The 24,507-nt window shown below is 40.6% G+C and overlaps 1 protein-coding gene across 1 annotated transcript in view; it reads left to right on the top strand.

Moving 5' to 3' along the window:
* The window catches only part of LOC136866751 (probable multidrug resistance-associated protein lethal(2)03659), a 211,033-nt gene that overhangs the window by 167,548 nt on the left and 18,978 nt on the right, over positions 1 to 24,507 (top strand). The window contains exons 15-17 of the mRNA XM_068226834.1: positions 1,207 to 1,380; positions 5,284 to 5,408; positions 21,294 to 21,539. Of these exons, the coding sequence (XP_068082935.1) occupies positions 1,207 to 1,380; positions 5,284 to 5,408; positions 21,294 to 21,539 (545 nt within the window). The remainder of the gene's footprint in view (positions 1 to 1,206; positions 1,381 to 5,283; positions 5,409 to 21,293; positions 21,540 to 24,507) is intronic.

Raw genomic sequence — 24,507 nt, 5'->3', positions numbered from 1 at the left:
ACAGAGGACAATAAAACCTCCGTGGAAATGCAGGAGAGGATAACAAGTGGAAACCGATGCTTTTACGCCTTGCAAAATATGTTTAAGTCCAGGAATGTCAGCAGGAATACATAAATTAAAATATACACAACAGTACTAGGACCAATAATTATGTATGGATCAGAATGCTGGGTGATAACCTCCAGAGAAGAACAATGGCTGTTACCGTGGGAAAGGAAGATATTGAGAAAGATATTCGGTGCAGTAAGAGATCAGGATGGGTGGAGAATGAGGACAAATGTAGAGCTGCAAGGACTGTTTGGCCAGCCAGATATTGTTAAGAAAATTAAGCAGGGAAGAATTAGGTGGGCCGGTCATGTTCAGAGAATGGCAGAAACCTGAACAGTTAAAAAGGTGTTTATAGGAAAACTTGATGGAAGGAGGAGGAGAGGAAGACCCAGGAAAAGATGGATTGATGATGTTGAGGATGACCTTAGAAAATTAGGCGTTAAACGTTGGAGAAGAAAAGCTGAGGACCGAGACGAATGGAGGCAGGTGATAAAGGAGGCCAAGGACCTACAAGGACTGTAGCGCCGACCAGTAAGTAAGTAAGTAAGTAAGTAAGTAAGGAGATCTTACAAAGATAGTCTGGCAGCCAAGTGCTGGCGTTCAGTTCAGTATTTGAGATATCAAATACCTATCCAGGGGCACGACGTGGACAAGTCAGCTTCACCCCCTGCATGTCAAAAATAAGCGCTATATTAAGAAACTAATCATATTCGTGATTTCGTGATACGTATCCTGGATTCGATTCACAGGTATTGCAAATATTTATAATCTAGGATGAACGCAGGAAAAATGAGTGCACTCAGCCTGGTAGGAGTAATTATTAAGTAGAGGTAGACCAAAAACTCGATCCTGAACCATTCTGGAACTCCAGACAAATGTTACGAGTCTATCTAACATACAGTAAGACCATCTCATTCCAAATCTTAGACTTTCCCTTCCTGATTCCCGTCTCTGAAGGGTCTCTGTTCAATGAAATGGACAAACGGCCAATTCCCTCTCTCTTCAGTTGCAAGTCTGTCTCTCAAACTTCGGTACAGTGGATGACTCTCCGCACTGAACACAAGGGGAGGTGGCCATAACCCAAAAGGTAAATGAAAAATAAGAAAATAATTTGAAATGAAATTAACCCATTTTTGTAACTTGTAAAACATATTTCAGACACCTTCACCGCTGCTGATGTGGGGCTCGCTGTCTCCCAGGCGTTGTGCCTGAGTAGCACGCTTCAGTCCTGGATTACTCAACTAGCCGAGGTGGTCAACCAGATGGTGGCGGTAGATCGAGTACTGGACTACAACTGGTTACAACAGGAGTCACTAATGGATAGCTCTGCTGGTCAGTACAAATTACTTGTATTAATTAGTTACAATAATGAGCTAAATTTCGGACAACAAGTGTAGATATTGAAATATTTCTCTCCTGATCGTTTTCGTCAGAGAAGGCTCCGTCAGTTACTTGTCTCCGTGGTGAATATTTCTCCAGTGATCTTTCTCTTGATAGAGATGTTTTGAATTTGCAAACAAACAAGCTTGTAGTTTTACGTGAGTGTTGATTTTGTGATCACAGCCACGGTATCTCTGATCTTACGTGGTATCCGAAACTCAGATAGGCCTACTCGATTTTCACTTCAAAAATCCTACATAATTTGCCAGGGATTCTAACAACTGTCACCTAGATTTAAATAAATGTATAGAAATAAATAATAATGTTAATTTACGTCCCACTAACTTCTTTTGACAGCTTTTAGAAACGCCGAGTTGCTGGGATTTTGTCCGGGTATTATTTTACGTGCAAGTAAATCTACCGACACGAGGCTGACGTATTTGATCCCCCTGCAGGTGCGAGCGGTAGAATAACACCCATGGTATCCTCTGCCTGTCTTAAGAGACGACTAAAAGGGGCCTCAGGGGATCTCAACTTGGGAAGGAGGTAGATTAGTGACCACGGGACCTTTGGCAGAGTTCTCGCATTGCTTCCACTTACTTTTGCCGGGCTCCTCACTTTCATCTATCCTATCCGACCTCCCTTGGACAACTCTTGTTCTTTTCTGCCCCCGATGCTATTAGTGCACTCGATGCCCATTTTCACGCCCTTCGTGGCCCTTGTCTTCCTTTGGCCGATACCTTCATTTTTGAACTTTCGGATCCCTTCCATTTATTCTCTCTGTTTAGTGTTATATAGATGTTGGTTGCCTAGTTGAACTTCCTCTTAAAACAATAATCACCGCCACAACCTGACGTATTTGAACACATTCAAATACCACCGCACTGACCCAGGATCGAACCTGCCAAGGAAGGGTCAGAAGGCCAGCGCATCAACCGTCTGAGCCGCTCAGCCCGGCATATAAATGTATAGAACTGTACCTTGCATACGATGAAAGCAAACACTTAATATGCAAGCGTGACGTTAAACCACCAGCAATGTAATATTATGTTTTAAGCATTGCCTCACAGTTGAACGATATTTGTAACTTACTGATTCTACTTATTAATAATAATAATAATAATAATAATAATAATAATAATAATAATAATAATAATAATAATAATAATAATACAGGCATGAAATCTCAGCTCGGGTAACGTACATGAACTGAAATCTGGTATTCCATTGTTGGGCATTACCTAATACAACCCTCAAAGTAGTCCCTTAGAGTGTCCACAACACGTTTCCAATTATGCGGGAGATTTCAGACACCTCACCGTATGCGAATTTAGCAATCTCATGTTGCACAGCTTTCGCCATGTCCTCTCTTGTCCGAAACCATCTCCCACGCAACGGTTCTTTCACTTTGGAGATGAGGTGAAAATCACACGGAGACAAGTCCGGTGAGTATGGTGGTTGTTCCAGTACTTCCCATCCCCAGCGCTGAATTTGCCTCCATATAGACCCTGCTGCATGCAGTCTGGCGTTATCATGTTGAAGGATGGAATTGCCGAAAAGATACGGGCGTTTGTCCGTCATGGAATGAAGTAACTGTGTCTGAAACGAGGTTCTGTTGTACGTTGCTGTCACCGTTATGCCATGTGGAGCGAGGTGACAAGCTTTCACGCCTCTGACGTGGTAAGCCTAAATGACCATCAGTTTCGTTGAGGACGGTTTTTGCCGGAATTTCTGTCTCTGTGGTGATGCAATCTCTCAAATGGAACTCCATCCCTAAAATGTTCTTAATCCATCCCTTTAAAATTATTCTAGGAAACCTCCCAAACAAATATATTTTTAAAGGAAGCAATAAAGCTAATAGAAACTGTATGATAATAATAATAATAATAATAATAATAATAATAATAATAATAATAATAATAATAATAATAATAATAATAATAATAATAATGGTGGTGTGTTCGTTATCCAGTTCACTGCCCAAGGGGGTAAGGATCATGGCACAAGTGAAAAAATTTCCAGGACTCAGCTAAGGGCATCGTGGTCGCCAACCCGCTCTTCCAATTTAAGAGAACCTGGTGCCCCTTTTAGTCACCTCTTACGACAGGCAGGCGATACCGTGGGTATTATTCTACCACCCCACCCTCGGGGGGTAAAGATTATGGAAGCTATACAAACTGGTTCGCAGTTATCTACCACTCCTCTAAAAGTGAGACATGTGGTTCGAATGATAAGTGTAGACCAATACTCACATAATGCCTAAGAATTCTTTTTTCATTTTTCACAATCTGCTGTACGTCGCACCGATACAGACAGGTCTTATGGAGACGATGGGATAGGAAAGGCCTAGGAATGAGAAAGAAGCGACCGTGGCTTGCATTAAGGTACATTCCCAGAAATTGCCAGTTGTGAAAATAGGAAACCACGGAAAATCATCTTCAGAGTTGCCGAAAGTGGGGTTCGAACCCACTATCTCCCGAATGCAAGTTGATAGCTACTCCACCCTAACCTCACAGCCACTCGCTCGATTCTTCTTCTTTTTCTTCTTAATCTTCTTCTTCTTCTTATTCTACTTCTTATGATGATGATTATGATGATGATGAGTATTATCTTGATATTTTCTTGCCAAAAGTCAACTGAAGTTGAGTGTTGACATAAATATAATACAGATGCTGGCTTTGTACCACTTTGTGGGGGGGTGATACAATACATCCACGGTACCCTCTGCCTGTGATAAGAGACGATTAAAAGGGGACCCAGTCACTATTAACTTGGAGAGCGTGGGTTAGCGACCATGAAGTCCTTAGCTGAGTCCTGGCATTGCTTTTACTTACGTGTGCCAGGATCTTCACTTTTTCTATCCTATCTGACATCCCTTGCACAACTCTTTTTCTTTTCCAACACTGACAGTATTACAGCATTCGAGGCCTAGGGAGTCTTCCATTTCCACGTGGCTTTTGTCTTTCTTTGGCCGGTACCTTCATTTCTCGAGGAAAGTGTCTGATCCCTTCCATTTTTCCCTCTGATTAGTGTTAATAGTGGATGGTTGTTCAACTGTACTTTCTCTCAAAGGAATAATCACCACCACCACCACCACTTTGTACTATTCTGTTGCATCGGTTATCCATAAACTACAGAGTAGCTAAGAACATCACACTTGTTGTAAATGTGAAGAGTAGTTTTACCTCTGAACCCAAAGAAATTACCATATGAATGGATAACAACAGTTAGCAAACATAATTTAATGCACTCAACTCAAGAGGCATTCAGTGCTTGTCAACATGCTGGGGTAACCTCTCAGAAACGCAGTACCGGTAAATACTTTCTTTATTAAGGACATGCTTATGGTAATTTACTACAAATGTCTCTAAGTAGTTTAAGTTCAATAATTCATGTAAAAATATAACAGAGGGACCGCGCAGATTTGTGTATTTCTGACAATTACATTACGTATTTCGACAGATGGTATTAATAAGAAACACAGTAAGACCAAGTTGTAAGGAAGTAAAAGATTATATATGAGCACTTCTACTGATTCTTGTTTCTCAAAACATGAAATTCAGGTTTTGCTAATTATCTTGCTATTCAAATATCTGTGGATTTATTCGTGTAATTTAAGTGTTATACAGTTCATATGCACGAACAATAGATGCCCAATTAAATTTTACATGAAAAATAGTTGTTTGTTCGTTTGTTTTTATTTCATTGTTTGATACCTAAATCCTCTAAATTCGAATACACTTGCCTTTGGTTACTCTCGCTTAAAGACTCAATATGGTGGCTCCCTAGACTGACCTTGGTAACTAAAAGAAACCTGTACTATTCAACAACCATGTTTTATTATAGATTCAGCAGAAGAAGCTCCTCCAGCTGATTGGCCTTCACAAGGAAGAATTGAGTTTCAGGATGTGCAACTGAGCTATGACTCCTACAATGACACACTCAACGGAGTTTCCTTCACAATTCTTCCTAAGCAAAAGGTACGTTGATACTTATGAATGTTGTTCACATAAGACACATTTATCTCATACAAAGTATTTCGTATAATATTTCACTTAATAATGAATTTTTTATTTGGTAATACACATTTAACTCTATCGTTCACGGCCGTTTAATTTGTCCTAATTGGCTTTTGTCGGATGATGTCAATCATCATCATCAGTCACCACTGATCTGCATTTAGGGCAGTTGCCCAGGCGGCAGGTTTCCTATCAGTTGTTTACCTGGACTTTCCTTAAATATAATTTCAAAGAATTTGGAAATTTAATAAACACCTCCTTTGGTAAATTATTCCAGTCGCTAACTCGTCCTTCCATACCCGAATATTTGCCCCAATTAGTCCCGTTCAATTACAAATATTTCTTCTTTCCTACTAAAACACCACTCAAACGTATTCGTCCAATAATGTTATTCTACGCCGTCTCTCTACTGGGAGCTTCGAACATACCGCTTAGTCGAGCAGCTCGTCTCCTTTGCCAAGTCTTTCGAGCCCGAGCTTTGCAACATATTGGTAACGCTACTCTTTTGTCGGAAATCACACAGAAAAATAGAGCTGCTTTTCTTTGGATTTCCCCAGTTCTTGAATCAAGTAATCCTGGTGGGAGTCCAATACGCTGGTACCACACTCTATTGTGATACAAAAGGAAAACATTCCTGTGGCTCTCGATGTCAAGAAGAGGGTTTTAATTTGAAGAATATTTGGAGGATATATTACTTGATTGCAAGAAGGAATCTATACATAAATTACATATTTCCAACAAACGTGTTTTTGTAAACATTTATTTTACTTTACATTTATTTTCTTTAGGATCTCGAGTGACTTGTTCAGCACGTCTTCATTCTTTCACTCCCATTTCTCTCCGTTTCTGTGATTTGGATCTTGATCTTAGTATCGGTCCATTTGTGACTTTCGACGAGCTTTTTTCAGGGATTCAGTGGTGCCAAGACGCACCGGAACGGAATCTGAAATCTATCCGGAAAGGCGGAACACAATCTGAAACCCATTCCCCTTTAAATTGACTGAAGTTTCTTTGTTTTATAACATTTTAAATCTCTCACAGTATTTCAAGGGCAATGGTGAAGAACTTCTGTATCTAATCACTACTGCCAACTGCATTTCTACTTACACTACTTCATAAAATTCTAGAATGTGTGATATTGAATATTACCTACTTCAAATTTCTAAACGTGCCAGAACTTTTAATTTTTAAATTAACAGAAAAAAATGCTAGCCGTTTTCCGCAATATTCTGTCTTTCTTTCTTTCTTTCTTTCTTTCTTTCTTTCTTTCTTTCTTTCTTTCTTTTTTCTTTTTGTTTTATTCCTTGATCCCGCTTATGTCGGTTTTTGTTTCTGGAAGTCTTGAGTCTTGATCAAGTTTATAAAGTACCGGCATATAAAAGGTTAATAAACAGCATATGTCTATTTCACGAAGGTGAAGAAGATATTGCCGGCCCCGCGGTATAGGGGTAGCGTGCCTGCCTCTTACGCGGAGGCCCCGGGTGCGATTCCCGGCCAGGTCAGGGACTTTTGCCTGCATCTGAGGGCTGGTTCGAGGTCCACTCAGTCTACGTGATTACAATTGAGGAGCTATCTGACTGTGAGATAGCGGCCCCGGTCTAGAAAGCTAAGAATAACGGCCGAGAGGATCCGTCGTGCTGACTACACGACACCTCGTTAGCTGTAAGCCTTCGGGCTGGGCAACGGTCGCTTGGTAGGCCATGGTCCTTCGGGGCTGTTGCGCCATGTGTTCTTTTTGAAGAAGAAGAAGAAGAAGAAGAAGAATCTATTTTTCAGTTATTTTAACAAACGGACGAACTGTAAGAAATCTGGAGAATCTACTCACAAAAAATAAGTTAGATATGATGACTACGTGGTTTTTGTATATGATTTAAGTTCAAATATCAGTAGTAGTTCTACCTGTGCAGCATCTGTAAGCGAAATTTTGCTTTCATATCCGAAATACTGCACTGCTCAACAATCAGAAAACTTCTTGAATACATACCTTTGGCTAGTTATTCAAAATCAGAAAATTTGTTGTATGGTTGTCAAAAGGGAATGGAAGTTGGTGTGGGTGTTGAAAGAGAATCAGAGCTCTATATTTCAAAAGAATGGGAAAACACTGAGGTTACATGTTATGGAAGCAAGAGAGGGGAAAAAATATTTTAATCATAAAAAGCCAAGGAAAATATAACATTCTCAGGTAAAGATAACAGCAGTGAAGCAGCAATTACAACATCTTAGTGGTCAACAACTCAGTACACACTACGCAGATTTAAATGGATCTTGCATTGAAAATAGTGCATTTGAAGGTGGATTTGAAAGTAATATTGTTGATTATAAACTAGGATTAGATACCCTATTATTCCTATTGTAAACATTGTTACTTGAATAAGGTTGTTCGTACAGCATGCAATGCAGCAAAATGTTGCATTCCATATGTTATAACAAATACCCGGATTTAATAGATCTACATGTAGCCAGTGAACTGGAAAAGGGTATAGACCTCCAGAGTCATACATCAGCCTCCAGTATAATTAATTGTATCAACATTATGCGAGGAAATATTTGCACTTGATTCTAAATTGTCGGGTATTGTAGATGAATCGACAGCAATATCATCAAAAATACTTGTAATATATATCCGTGCATATTTCACTGGTGACGAAACAATCATATTCTTCTTTAAATTGCTATATAGTAATTGGAGTTCGCTTCTTCTGAGAGTATAGTGAATGCCTTTTTAATTGATTATATTCTAGAAACCAACAGCAACTGACAAACCTATTTTAAATAACTGATCAACCCTTGAGTTACGGTCGCGCAGACAAATAATTCTAATGTTTTGCTATAGCTGTGGTGTACAGCTTTCTTGACCTTCCAACTTTGCGTTTTCTTAATATATTCAGTGGTACATTGAGACATTTAATTACTTACAACTAATTTCTTAAAATTATTTACCTGTTTTAATTTGTGAAAAGCCCTTCCAAGTAACCCGTTACACGCTCCTTCATCTTTAATTTGTCATTTCACGAGTGCGTCTGAAAACCCATTTCTGTTACAACTGCAACTCTGGCTTTTTGTAAACAGATCTATCCTGCACAGTCGTTGGTGGATATTTATCTATTATGTCAATAGCCTTCCGATCCTCCCTAACTTCCACCATCCACTTATTTCACATTAAACATGTCACATTTCATATCTTCTTTGTTAACCTATTGTCACCCATTCTCATCAAATATCCCGTGAAACTCAACTTTCTTTTTCGTAATACACTTGAAATTACGGTAGTCTACTTTCTCGTTTATCTCCTGCCTTTCTCTATGCACCCATATTTCAGCCTGCTTTTTCCTACCCATATATCTCTCAGGATCTTCCTTTTCTCCTTTTGAAATCGAATACAAGACAATTTGCCCAATGCCATTCTCTCAGCAGTGTGCAATGCAGCGTTCCGGATGGTCATCGTATAGTGTCTCATTTTGGCGTTCCTGGGTAGGTTCTTCTTCCCTAAGTCGTCTTGGTCGTGAATCGTACTTTCTGTAGGAGTTGTGCTTTGTCTCCCGTGTTCTTATTGTTCTGTAGCTTGCCTGTTATGTTCTCACCTAGATACCGGAAATTGTCGACTCTCTCTACTACTTGATCTCCAATCTTCCAGTTGGCCTTTGCACAGTATCTTGTACTCTATCGTCAGGCCAACCTTCGCCGCAGTCTCGGCTAGGCTTGCTAGCATCATCTTCGCATCTTTTTCCTTCTCGTGTAGCACAGGAATGGCACTACTAAGAATTACAGACGACGTTAGACGAGCTATAGATGAGCGGAAAGTGACTATACTTATTTTACTTGAATTCAGTAGTGCGTTTGACACAGTAAATATTGGCATATTATTAGCGAAACTACAAAGATTTAATCTGAGTCCTTCTGCTATTCAGCTCTTTGCTTCATACCTCACCAATCGGCGACAACGTGTTGTCATAAACGGCATGGCCACGGACTGGAAGACGAAGCAAACAGGTGTTCCACAGGGATCTTTGCTTGGACCTCTTCTGTTTACTCTATATATCAATGATATATCTTCTCAGTTCAGTAACTGTAAGTATCATTTATATGCAGATGACCTACAAATATACACTATAACTGTAAAGCTGTTGATATTGAGTTTTTTTGGACCGATGACCTTCGATGTTAGGCCCCTTTAAACAACAAGCACATCAAGATATTGAGTTTGGAATTCATCAGATGAATTCTATTTTAAATCTGATCACCTCCTATTCTAATAAGAACAGTTTATTAATTAATCCTAAAATCCTAAAAAGGCACAAGCTATTATAATATGGCAAGAAAGGAAGTTAAATATCCTTAATAAGAAGTTATTGCCTTCACTTGTGCTTTGTGGTGTAGCTATACCATTTCAGAAGTCGGTAAAAAATCTTGGGATTATCATAAGTGACACAGTAGATTGGAGTGAGCACATAACAAGCATCTATAGGAAAATTCACTCGTCAATTCACCCTCTCAAAACTCGCCAATCTTTTCTTCCACTAAGCATAAAAATTAAACATATCCAGACCCTCATATTTCCCATACTTAACTATTGTGATATTGTTATGATAGATGCCACCATGGAACAAACATTAAAATTACAGAGGGGAATGAACTCATGCATTAGTTTTATATTTTCAATTAAATTTTCAACTCATATCTCCCCCTATTATGAAATTTCCTCCTGGTTAAAATCGATAAACTACGACATTTTCACATTGCAACTCTCGTATTTCGTCTGTTGAATGAATCTAAGCCCCAGTATTTTTCCTCAAAGTTTAATTTACTCTCCTCCCCTCGTGAACATAACACACAGTCGACTACTACACTCTCAATTCCTGTGCATCGCTCATCTTTATTTAACAGCTCCATTCAAGTGTCTGGTGCAAGGCTATGGAATTCCCTTCCAGTCAGTGTTAGGAATTGCACTTCTTTAGCTTCTTTCAAGCAGTCTTGCGGAGATTACCTATTAAATGTATAACCAGCTTGTATGAATGGCAGTATGAATGGAAGAATCAATGTTGTTAGGATCTATATTTTGTTATATTATTTCATTATTCTGTTTTATGAAGTCTATTATAGATAATATGTGGTTAAGTGTAAGAGAGGGCCGTGAGCCTTAACGTTGCCACAAATGAAGGCATGGTATAAATAAATAAATAAATAAATAAATAAATAAATAAATAAATAAATAAATAAATAAATAAATAAATAAATAAATAAATAAATAAATAAATAAATAAATATGTGAAGGAAAAGCAGTCCACTGTGGCGTTGTGTTTGATCTTTTATCCAATCTGTACACCTTCGATACCCATGGTTTTGTTCATCTGTCTCCAATGTTTCACCACTTCAGCCAGAACCACGTTGAACAGTATTGGTGAAAGCCCATCACCTTGTCGAGCTCCTGTTTTAATTTTTAAGCTCACAGACAGTGTATTCCGGAATCTAACTCGGTCAGTTGTGATTTCTAGTGTGTCCCTTACAAATGCAAGTCTTGTTGCATCCAGTCCTCTGGCATGCAGGATGTACAGCATTGTATTCCTCTCTAGTGAGTCGTAGCCTTTGGCGGAATCTACAGATGTCACTATCGTGTTTTTGCCTTTCTGTGTTCTATTATCCCCATGAGCCCAGAAATCTGCTCTATACAGCTTCTCCCTTTCACATCCTGGATGAAAGTTGAAGATTTAAGAGCTGAAAAGGTGTAAATATCCTTCTACCATCACTAGATTTCAAGATTTGGTGTCCCATTACGTGTAATCACTGATCGAGGAGCACAGTTCAAATCACAATTGTTTAAAAGCTTACTTACAATTTGTGGGATTAAAATTCAGTATACTACACCATATCATACCCATGTAATGGAAAAGTTGAGAGACTGCATAGGACCCTGAAGGCAGCTGTCAAAGCTCACAATACTACTAAATGGACAGAAATCCGGCATAATTTTATGATGGATACCCTTCCTGACCTCAGTTGAAGAACTATTGAAAATGAAATGGATGATAGTGTATGAATTAACGTAAGGCGGTGGGAGGAATCAGCTGTGGCCTATGAATAGGAACTGTCCGGCATTTGTGTGGAAGTGAAAATGGGAAAAAGCACAGAAAAACCTTCTCAGGACAGCCGACGTTGGAGCTCAGATCTAATCACCTCACGAGTGCAGAAATTTGCTCCATAGCCATAGCACGTTAACACATGCAGCCAATCCGCTCGGTAATAATAATAATAATAATAATAATAATAATAATAATAATAATAATAATAATAATAATAAATCAGACAAGTTTACGTTTCTCAGGAGATCAAACCAAGAACTATAGCAACAATTTGAAAATATCACCACCACAATGAAAAAGAGGAGATTGACGTTCTACGGACATAAGTTAAAAGGATGGGATCAGAGAGAGTCGCCAACAAGATCCTCCCCTTGCACTTGCTTGCACTTTCTTTTTTTTTTACAATGGCTTTACGTCGCACCGACACAGGTAGGTCTAATGGCGAATATGAGATAGGAAAATGCTAGGAATGGGAAGGAAGCGGCCGTGGCCTTAACGTTACTTAGGTGCAGTCCCAGCATTTACCTGGTGTGAAAATGGGAAACCACGGAAAACCTTCTTCAGAACTGCCAACATTGGGGTCGGAACCACTAACTCCCGAATTAGTGGATACTGGCCGCACTGCAGCTATCGAGCTCGGTCTAGCACTTTCTTAGGCAGAGGGACGAGACCCCTCTGATGTTATCCAATATCCGAGAAAAGCTAAATTCATACGAAGCCCATACCTAGGCAGACATTCCAGGACTAGTTTTAGGTGCGACGTATGATCTTCTAAACTGCGTGAAGCGATTAAAATATCATGTAGGCAAGGAAACACAAAGTCCAGTCCATAGAGAACTTTATTTATGAATCGCTGGAAAGTTAAAGGGCGTATTTCGAAGCCCAAAATTCATAACATTAAATTCAGTCCAAACGATGTGATGATAGCAGTCTTAGGCTTGTCTTCTCTGCTATAGGTATCTGAAAATATGCCTTGAATAGATCAAATTTGAAAATATTTTCGAGCCTTCGAGAATACAGCAGAAATCTTCTATCCTGGGAAAACTATAGCTATAACTGTTCTTTCATTTAATCGCCTGTAGATCAACACATGGGCGTATTGCGCCAGCCTTTCTAGGGATCGTGTGAAAACGATTAGCCCATGAGGATTTAGATGGCTTAATCATTCCATAGTCCGTCATAAATTCGAATTATTGTTTGGTACTTTAATACATTTTGGGCGACATAATGGCTCGGATTTTGGGACTGAAGGAACAAATATATTCATTAACTGCCGGCTGTCACGGTAGACCTCAGCATAAGGGTGTACATCACCGTCGTAGCAGTAGCCACAATAAATCCGGGAAGAGGTATAACCCTGCACGTAAATCTTGCTGCTAGTATTTTCGATTTGGACATCACTGTAAACCATAAAATGTACTCCCGTATCTAGTTGGTCAGGTTAGAGAAACGGAAAACTGCAGTTGAAATAGCGGCAAATTCGGCTGCCCAAGCGAATTGCAGCAAACTCCCCTATTTGTCACGGAATAAAACTCGGGATTGCAATTTTTAGTTGACAGTGGAGCTGATGTCTCATTGGTCCCATCTATACCTAAAGCTAAAATTGATTTGACTTATAAATTATATGCTGCCAAAGGAACCGAAATTCCCACATTCGGAGTTGAATTACGTACCATCGATTGTGATGGCAGTAGGGAATCTGTCCAGCCATTATTGTCAAAACTTCCCCAATGTTTCCCTTACATCGGAAACAATGTATGGCGTCCTCCGTGTTTTGTTTTTAGGATAGCGCTAAGAGACAAGCAATTTAATTTAATCTTACTGTCTTTACAGTAATTTACGGAGAAATCCGTATACAGTGTAGAATACCGTAGCGAAGCACGGATACATTTGCTAGTAGAGTAATAAATAAGTTACAAGATAGTGAGCAACTGCAAAATGACCTCGATAATGTTGTGAGATGAACAGCAGGCAATGGTATGGTGATAAACGGCTTTAAAAGTCAGGTTGTGAGATGGTTGCCTAGTTGTACTTCCTCTTAAAACAATAATCAGCACCACCTTTCACAAATAGGTAAAGCCCTGTCAGTTTTAATTACTGCGTTGATAGGGTGAAAGTTCGTTATGGGGATCACTGTAATTACTTAGATGTTAAAATAAGGAAAGATCTTCATTGGTGTAATCACATAAATTAAATTGTAAATAAAGGGTAGAAATTCGCTGCACAAAATTATGAGGCTATTTAGGGGTTGTAGTAAGGATGTAAAGCAGAGGGTATACAAGTTTCTGCTAAGACCCCCAAATAGAGTATGGTTCCAGTGTATGGGACCCTCACCAGGATTACATGATTCAAGAACTGAAAAAAAATCCAAAGAAAAGCAGCTCAATTTGTTCTGGGTAATTTCTGACAAAAGAGTATCGTTACAAAAACGAGTATTGTTTACATCACTACCTTTAATAATATCTCATATATTTTCTATGTATTTAGGATCCAGTTGAGACACTAAATGGTTAAATTTCACTTCCTCTGTCTTAATGTTATAAATACTAAACTGAGCATCCACCTGCTAAAACCAAATTTCAGGTTTCTCTGTCTAAGAAGGTGGAATTTTTACGCTAACTATATTTGTGCTTCTGTGCGGTCATCCGGTATGCTTTCGTTGTTCGACATATTTTCTCCAGATCACGTCGGGGTCACCAATATATAATACGCTTGCTTAATTACGGTCTGGAGTATTCTAACATATTATACACACACATACACTATTTTACCGTTTATTATATTTCAGTGTTTACATTGACACAGTATTAACTCGTTACTATAATCAACACTCGTTGCTATGCCGTCTACAAACATTATCAACTTCATAAAACTAAAAATTTTAATAGTAAAGAAAACCATTAGTTTTAGGCTCCGTGGCCTTTACAGGTAATTATTTAACACGTTTGTGACACACACGTCGTTCTCAGAGACCTTCATGTTCCAACGGTGGTACACGCTTTAGTGATGGGACATTGGATTCATTTTACTGAATCGATTCATTTGATTCTGTTCACGTTACTGAATCGATACAGTGATCCGATTCACGGGACATTAGTCACCGCTCCTACTGCATCTGTGTAGTATGTGCGGGTAAGACAGCAGGAACAGTATTCAGTGCTCGCAGCTGCCATCTATGAACTCCTTTCTTAGAAAAAAATGCTAGTCACTCTAATACATCGAAGGTTTCCGGCAACGCAGTGTGGGAAAGGTTAGGATTAGGAAGGTAGCAGCTATGGCCTAAGTTAAGGTACAGTCACAGCATTTCCTGGTGTGAAAATGAGGAAACTACGGAAAACCATCTTAACGACTGCCGACGGTGGGTTTCGAACCCACCATCCCACGAATGCAAGCGCATAGCTACGCGATACTAACCGCACGACAACTCGCTCAGTCATTTTTGAAAATATGTATTTTTCTATCAGCTGAGGATTTTTTAAATCGTCATATTTTGTATAGGCTACCCGAGATCTACAGTAGCCCGCTGGTTTTCTGATTCAGCATACTGTTGGTTAAGTTATTTCTTCTGTCCGCATATGATTGAAGTCTTGTGCAACGATGTGACATATGAACTGAGAGAATACTGAGCCGTTCTCCCCAATATAAAACAGGTACTTTTGAGTGGTCATGAGCATGACTCATAGTCATGGGGCAGGCTAGAGTCGAGTTTAATTGTCAAATGTCAACTAAGTTATAATACTAAGATTCACTAAACTAATAAATAGTACAACCTAATAGCCTACCTACTTACTAGCTACTTCAGAATTATGTTTTGACTACCTTTTTAACACTTGCAAATAAAACCATATATTATTTAAACCTCCCTGTAAGAAGAGGACAGTGAATGCAAATGGGTATTATTTTCAAATGAGTTGAGCTCGAGAATCCATTATAGCATACGATTCTTTCAGTGTACTTTATCATGGCTCACTGTATGTCTCGCTGCAGCGGAAGCTCGGCTCTCCGCCAGTGTCCAACTGTCCAGTGTGCCGATAAGGAACCGTGTATCTTGTGTCTCACTGAGCCGTGCTTGTTCACGATTCTTTCGGTGTGCCATGGCTCACTGTATGTCTCGCTGCAGCGGAAGCTCGGCTCTCTGCCTCCAGCCAGTGTCCACTGAGCCAATAAGGAGCCGTGTGTATCTTGTGTCTCACTGAGCCGCGCTCGTTCACGATTCTTTGGATGTGCCATGATTCACTGTCTCGCTGCAGCGGCAGCTCGGCTCCCCGTCAACGTCCAGTGAGTGCGCCACTCAGCACTGTCCGCTGGGAGTAAGCTGAATCGTGTGCCGTGAGCTCGCCGTTCCTGTGAATCGATTCACTCGGACACTTGAATGAATCGATACACTGCTTCGAATCATGCATTCAGTAGCCAACACTAACACGCTTACATACTTCTCACCAGATTCAACGGGGAATGCACTTCTTGTTAACGGCACCAGGGGGAGTCATAGTGCATGACGCGACTGTATACTGAACCACGAATGTTGTGATTCAATTACTAAAAATTATAATATAACATTAGATGTAAAATTACCAATTCAATTAAAATGGACATAGATTCGAATTCCTTCAAGACATTTTTAAAATTATATTTTATGTACAGCATTATCTTTATTTCTTCTAATTGTAATATCCATATAATAGCCTCTGATCAAGTCGCTATGAAAACTCTTCCATTCAGGATATATCCTAAATATGTAGCTTTCTGATCTCCAAATAATTTTGTGCTATGTCGTATTCATCAACTTAAGCATGGCTTGCGAGTTTAATTCATTTATAATTTTATATTTCAAAATAAATTGATTCATATGTTACAATATGGACACCAGATTTTCTTGTAATATATTCATAACAATAAATCATTTATATTTTGGAGTCCAGCCCTCTATAACCTCCTAATATGCAGTATATCCCGATTTCACAAGTTATTCTATATAAACTACATCAAGTTATATGAAAATCCACAGCCTGTTTCCAGTCATTTTTACCGGGTCAGGAATGGAATGAATGAAGCCCTCTTACAGCGGCGAGAATGGGAATTGTGCCGGCTGCCGAGGCCTGCCGCACTCCTCTGGGGCAATGATTAAAGAATGATTAATTAAATGAAATGAGATTGGAGAGTGTTGCTGGAATGAAAGATGACAGGGAAAACCGGAGTGCCCGGAGAAAAACCGGTATCAAGTTATATATTAAAACAAATTCTAGTAGGCCCAATAAAAATTTAAAATTAACACACATTTTATACATTGTATCTCAATCTTTAAATATTATATATATTTCTCATATACACACTAAAACACTGTTCAAATTTATGGCAGTGGCAATCTCTGGTAACGTGATGTGGACAGAAGCAAATCAACATTGTCGATTATGTTGTAAGTTTTCCATGTAATGCCATTCTTGGAACCGAATATGAGGTTTTGTTTCTGAATATTTGTATATTTATATTTTTATATCTTTATATAATATGTACAAATAGTCACACCTCCCCACCCCGGAGGCCCACGTTCAATTCTCTGCTCTACCACGAAATTTGAAAAGTGGTACGAGGACTGGAACGGGGTTCACTCACTTTCGGGAGGTCAACTGAGTAGAGGTGGGTTCGATTACCACCTCATCCATCCTTGAAGTGGTTTTCCGTGGTTTTCCACTTCTCCTCCAAGCAAATGCCGGGATGATACCTAACCTAACGCCACGGCCGCTTCCTTCCCTCTTCCTTGTCTATCACTTCCAATCTTTCCATCCCCCACTAGGCCCCTGTTCAGCATAGTAGGTGAGGCGGATTTTGCGAGGTACTGGTCCCCTTCCCCAGTTGTATCCCCTCGACCCAAAGTCTCACGCTCTAGGACACTGTCCTTGAGATGGTAGAGGATGGATCCCTCGCAGAATCCGAGGGAGAAACCAACCCTGGATGATAAATGGATTAAGGAAGAAGAAAGAAATGAATATGTACAAATAGTATTCTCAAAGTATTCATCTCCATAAAGATAAGTATTATTTATTTTAGAAAGTTATAGTTTTGAAATGGAGGAATTCCTATTCACATTAACAAAATAGAACTAGAGTAAATTAGAATGCCAATGATGCTTTTTTTCAGGATTATAGTACAAGTAGTTCACGTGCTATCGTAGTTTGAAAATTGTAAATACCGGCAGTTGTCTGCTCCATGTGGCACGCTAACTTTAGAAAAAACAAATTATTTGGATTCTAAAGAAGAAAGAGATTTGGCCTCCAAAGGTTGTGCTCAAAACGATGACCAGTGTGCCATGTAAAGACTGCTTCACACGTTCCAGGATTTCATCTGCAATTTCAGCGCAGGTATCAGTTATACGTCCTTTCATATTATCTGGTGTAGTCGGTATATCCTTGTAAACAGTGTCTTTTAGCTTTCCTCAGAGAAAAATTCTAAAGAGTTCAAATCTGGTGAATGGGCCGGCCAAGGTAAGGGTCCCCTTTGTCCAATCCAACGATTTGGAAACAATCGTTGGGAACAAGCTGCAGTACGTCGTGCACTATGAGATGGACATGCTGATACCACATGTTCATCACAGTGTGCAGTGGAACGTCTTCTAACATCTGTGGAAATTGATCTGTTATGAGATTAAGATGCTTTAGAGAATCTAGAGTTCCTTCTATGAAAAAAGGGCCTACGAACAGATGTTCACTATTCCACAGCACGCTGATTTTCCACCTGACGAAGCCAATGGGGATTGTTTACGGACCAATAGTGCATGTTTCGGAGGTTTGCGTCGCCATGATTTGTAAATGTTGCTTCATCACTAGACGAGATACATGATAAATCTGATTTGTATTGTTAGTATGATTCTCAAAACCGTATCCATGCAGATCGTAATAAAGGGAGAGACATGATATGAGTGAAATTTATGACGGTGGAGAATGCGTAGAACACTTGCCTGATTCATGCCACTTTCTTGTGGGATAACACGGAAACTAACGTACAGATCTACGGCAACAGCATTTAGAATATTTGACCTTCTTATTTAGTCACTTATTTGTTTCTCTTAGGTGTTACAGTTCCAGTTTCACGTAAATGGTTGAAGAGGTTCACAAGTAATTGTCGAGATGGTGACGTCTGTTGGGATAACGTTCCGCGTATAGTGTATAAGAACGAACACCCTTATTTCTACATACCCCATACACCATTAACATGTCGGCCTTTTCAACGTTGGTAAATACCATCTTCCACCAATAATTATTCCTTGAACTATCACAAATTAATTGACAAGGAAGTCGCAATGCCATCAGTGTACTGTAAAGAAAACATACATAAGAACATCTCAGCCTCGTAACTAAGCAGTTGAACAGAGAAGACAAGTAACGGTATTATTACAATTTTCAAACTACGACAGCTCGTAAACTACTTGTACTAGAATTATGAAAAAAATACCATTAAGATTCTAATATACTCTCGTTTTCTTTCGTTCATGTGAACAGGCATTGTTCCATTTGAAATTTTTTTTTTTGCTACGGGCTTTACGTCGCACGGACACAGATAGGTCTTATGGCGACGATGGGATAGGAAAGGCCTACGAGCTGGAAGGAAGCGGCCGTGGCCTTAATTAAGGTACAGCCCCAGCATTTGCCTGGTGTGAAAATGGGAAACCACGGAGAACCATCTTCAGAGCTGCCGACAGTGAAAAATATAATTCTACTGTAATACATATTCTAATAATTATAAAAATATGTGTATTGGCTGCAATATGAACCTTTGATTACACTCCATTTATGTTAAAATAGTACATTCCCTTCAATAATGTGTGGGAGGCACGTTTTAGGTGGTTCACCCTGTATATCTGATAATTGCCTGATTTTTGGGACCATGGATTCCTTTCTCCGATATGGAAAAGATTAATGTTCGAAGCAACTTCTCTCCACTTGAGAAATGATAATAATTCTGAGTGGCTATTACTAGTCTCGTGTAGCCGTTATAAGACAGACCCTCCAACGATGGTGAGCGGCGATTTCCGTGTTTAGAAAACTGCGGGGTTTGTGTGGTGTGTCGTACGTGAGTTTCAGGAATATTGGAGACAGCACAATCACCCAGCCCACGAGCCAAGGAAATTAACTGTTTAAGAATATACTGACTGACAGTGACAATGCAACACCAAGGAGAAGTGGTTCAAAAGGGATGAAAGTTGGGGAAAAAACAGAGACGGCACGGACGAATAATTGATGTTTATTTCAAACCGATATGCAGGTTACACAATGCGCACGGCATCGACTCAGTAGGATGTAGGACCACCGCGAGCGGCGATGCACGCAGAAACACGTCGAGGTACAGAGTCAATAAGAGTGCGGATGGTGTCCTGAGGGATGGTTCTCCATTCTCTGTCAACCATTTGCCACAGTTGGTCGTCCGTACGAGGCTGGGGCAGAGTTTGCAAACGGCGTCCAATGAGATCCCACACGTGTTCGATTGGTGAGAGATCCGGAGAGTACGCTGGCCACGGAAGCATCTGTACACCTCGTAGAGCCTGTTGGGAGATGCGAGCAGTGTGTGGGCGGGCATTATCCTGCTGAAACAGAGCATTGGGCAGCCCCTGAAGGTACGGGAGTGCCACCGGCCGCAGCACATGCTGCACATAGCCGTGGGCATTTAACGTGCCTTGAATACGCACTAGAGGTGACGTGGAACCATACGCAATAGCGCCCCAAACCATGATGCCGCGTTGTCTAGCGGTAGGGCGCTCCACAGTTACTGCCGGATTTGACCTTTCTCCACGCCGACGCCACACTCGTCTGCGGTGACTATCACTGACAGAACAGAAGCGTGACTCATCGGAGAACACGACGTTCCGCCATTCCCTCATCCAAGTCGCTCTAGCCCGGCACCATGCCAGGCGTGCACGTCTATGCTGTGGAGTCAATGGTAGTCTTCTGAGCGGACGCCGGGAGTGCAGGCCTCCTTCAACCAATCGACGGGAAATTGTTCTGGTCGATATTGGAACAGCCAGGGTGTCTTGCACATGCTGAAGAATGGCGGTTGACGTGGCGTGCGGGGCTGCCACCGCTTGGCGGCGGATGCGCCGATCCTCGCGTGCTGACGTCACTCGGGCTGCGCCTGGACCCCTCGCACGTGCCATATGTCCCTGCGCCAACCATCTTCACCACAGGCGCTGCACCGTGGACACATCCCTATGGGTATCGGCTGCGATTTGACGAAGCGACCAACCTGCCCTTCTCAGCCCGATCACCATACCCCTCGTAAAGTCGTCTGTCTGCTGGAAATGCCTCCGTTGACGGCGGCCTGGCATTCTTAGCTATACACGTGTCCTGTGGCACACGACAACACGTTCTACAATGACTGTCGGCTGAGAAATCACGGTACGAAGTGGGCCATTCGCCAACGCCGTGTCCCATTTATCGTTCGCTACGTGCGCAGCACAGCGGCGCATTTCACATCATGAGCACACCTCAGTGACGTCAGTCTACCCTGCAATTGGCATAAAGTTCTGACCACTCCTTCTTGGTGTTGCATTTGCTCTGTCAGTCAGTGTAAATCCAACGACTGGTCAGGGAATCAAACCGGCAGATCGGAAGACCGAAGGCCAAGACGTTGACTCCTCAGCCATGAACATGGATTTGAACAATTTTAGGATGCAGACAGTCTGGCATATTTTCAGTTATATAGCTCTCATTGAAATATAATTCCTGCATGTATTTCTTTTATTTTTATTTTTAATTTGCATGTGGTAATCGCGTTTCAGGTGGGAGTAGTTGGTCGTACGGGAGCAGGCAAGTCATCACTACTAGCAGTACTGTTCCGTCTGGTTGATGCTGAAGGCAAAGTTCTTATCGACAACGTGGATATTCGCTCCGTAGGATTACACAAATTGCGTCGAAAGATATCGATTATCCCACAGGAACCTGTGCTCTTCTCTGCCTCGCTCCGCTTCAACCTGGACCCTTTCGATGAATACGATGACCAGTCGCTATGGAGAGTTTTAGAAGAGGTGAGTAAAAATTGTAAATTTTTGTGGCGTGGATAAGGTTACCACATTTTGACCGTAAGAATTCGGGACTTCATTCTGAAAATGTGACGATAGCAGTATCCTAATTGAAAATGGATTACTTTTTTTGTACGGTACATAAAGATATTACTTTTCCTCTCATGCATCATATTTTACTGACTGTAAGGTCATCATCCTGGAGACTGGTTAGATCCTCAAAGAGCACACCCAAACTTTATGCTGTTATTGAGAAATCGCAAAAAACCTTTATGATGTTTTGGTAGTGTGGGATCAGGATTGTAAAATGTACAAATGGTTTTTGGGTCATTGGTTACGAACATGAACCAAGCTTTGGGATTGGCTGGTGATGCTCTATAAAGGAACGAAACATGTCCCGCATGTAACTTCATATTAGGGGGGAAGCTCTAAATGTAATGACAACAGTAGATGAATAAGTTTGATTGGTGTCTTTAAAAGCAGGAAAAAATCCCAATATGAAGATAAAGGTGGAATTCAAGAGGGTACAAATTGGGGCAAATATTTGTTTATAGGAAGGGGAGTAGGGATTGGAATAACTTACCAAGGGAGATATTCAATAAATTTCCAATTTCTTTGCAATCATTTAAGAAAAGGCTAGGAAAACAGCAGATATGGAATCTGCCACCTGGGCGATGCCCTAAGTGCAGATCAGTAGTGATTGATTGATATTCAAACCGATTACAGCACTAAAATGAGGCATGAGGAGTGCGGCAGTTTTCCATTGTTTTTCCCACTGGACCATAAAATGTTATTGCAGCATTACCACTCCTACGATTAGCACATTTCACAACATATTGATCCACCAGCCATGCACCGAAAGTAATTCCTCATATCACAACAGCTTCCATATTGCCATGTCAACAACTGAAATCGAGACATCGGTGAAGTTATACTCTGACCTGTGCCCGAAAGGCAAATGCAAAAATACTGCATTCATCAATAAATCGCACCAGATGATATATTTTATAATAAGTAAAAAATTTAGATGCCACCCCCCGGAGGCCCAAATTCGATTCCCGGCCCTGCCACGAAATTTGAAACATGGTACGAGGGTTGTAACGGGGTCCAGTCAGTCTCGGGAGGTCAACTGAGTAGAGGGGGATTCGATTCCCACCTCAACCATCCTCGAAGCGGTTTTCCATGGTTTACCACTTCTCCTCAAGACAAATGCCGGGATGGTATCTAACTTAAGGCCACGCCCGCTTCCTTCCCCGCCACAAGGCCCTTGTTCAGCATAGCAGGTGAGGCGTCCTGGGCTACGTACTGGTCTTCCTTCCCTGTTGTAATCTCCGACCCGAGGTCTCACGCTCCAGCACACTGCCCCTGAGGCGGTATAGGTGGAATCCCTCGCAGAGTCTGAGGGAAAATCAAATCCTGGGCGGTAAACGGATTAAGAAAGAAGGAAAGCAAGAAAGAAAGCCTCTACCTTCCACTCATCCTGAGGTCTCCATGGCCCACATGGAGATGACTCTACAAAATTAACATACGCATTGAAAATAGAAGTTCACTGTCTTGTATGTAGGTCCTTCACTGATTATAACGTCCAGGAATTCTGATGACCCTACCGATTCTAATTGATCTAGGTACATTGAGCCAAACCGCTTTCTCATGTCGTTTCTAATTCTTTGATGATACCTCATGCGACTCTTGAGACTAGTTTCATCAAGATGATCGCAATCTCTTACTTTCATATGTGAGCATATTAGACCTCTGACAAATTTATAGAGGGTTATACAATTTCAGCGTTAGTGAAATTGCGTCGCATGAGGATGATGTAAGCGTTAGAAGCGTACTCACGCCAGCTGTGAACCCAGACTCTGGAGGGGAAATCCCCGAAGAAGTGTCTCATTTGATTGGAGATATCTGCGAAATTACCGAGCGAATTGCTATCCGCAAAGAATCAGACGTCATAGAATTCTGAGCTACACGTTACCTGCAAAGTAAATGTGTTAAGCCTACACAAAGAATGGAGAAATGGCGGGGTTCACGACAGTAAATTTTCCCACTTGCTTTATGTTCATTCTGTAACGTATATGAGTTACTGGAACGCCAGATTAGAATGTTTGTTATTCGTTTTTTAGTATTATCACAGATAGGGATTTTCAGTGACCCAACCTCGGTGGCGTACTGGAGACCTCCGGTTCTAGTCCCAAGGCAAACCCAGGATTTTTCGTCACACAGATTTTTTCATGAAATACAGCCATTCACATTCATATTATTTTATTTTATATCTTTCAAGAGGAGTTTCTGTGGTTTATTTTTGTGTTGTTTGTTGTGTCGTGTCTACAAGTATTAATTTTTTTAATGTCAATTAGGACTGTATTTAGTTAACTAGGCGACCACTCAAAGTTGTTTCCGAAATTCGGGAGTGTTGTATTTTCTTCCGATAGAGAAGAAATAGATGTGAAAAAACCGTCGCATTTACAAACAAATACATGTATTAGAGTATATTTCAAATTAGTGTTCAAAGAATCGGTGTGCTTATCGTAGGGTCTATAAATATAAAAGTAACGATCAACTTACGAATCAAATTTTTAAATGGAACGGAGTAATAACTCCCATTTTGTTTGTTCAGTTCATTCGAAATGTATAGTTTTCTTTGTACTGGTATTCTGGGTTTTATTTGATAAAGCGAGTTTTAACAAGAGGAATTAAAGTTTTTAAAAGATTTTCTTCCCTTATCATATACCGTAGTTAAATGCATCCTAGTTTTCCTCCGTTCTATTATACCTATAAGCTAGTTTTAGAATTTGATTTATTTTTATATTATGCCGCGAACGCACCATGGCACTGGGAGGCCGGATGTTGTGTTATAGGAACGGAGGGATGCGGTCGATCCTAGCACGGTCGGAAGGACATTTGTTCACCCATCGATTTGGACTTTTTTGTTTTGAGGTGACATTTGATTCTTGACCAAAACGGTCCCATACCA

Source organism: Anabrus simplex, chromosome 3, assembly GCF_040414725.1.
Source record: "Anabrus simplex isolate iqAnaSimp1 chromosome 3, ASM4041472v1, whole genome shotgun sequence".
Classification (NCBI taxonomy): Eukaryota; Metazoa; Arthropoda; class Insecta; order Orthoptera; family Tettigoniidae; genus Anabrus; species Anabrus simplex.
The sequence above is the reverse complement of the archived record's forward strand: the minus strand, read 5'-3'. Positions and strand labels throughout refer to the sequence as shown.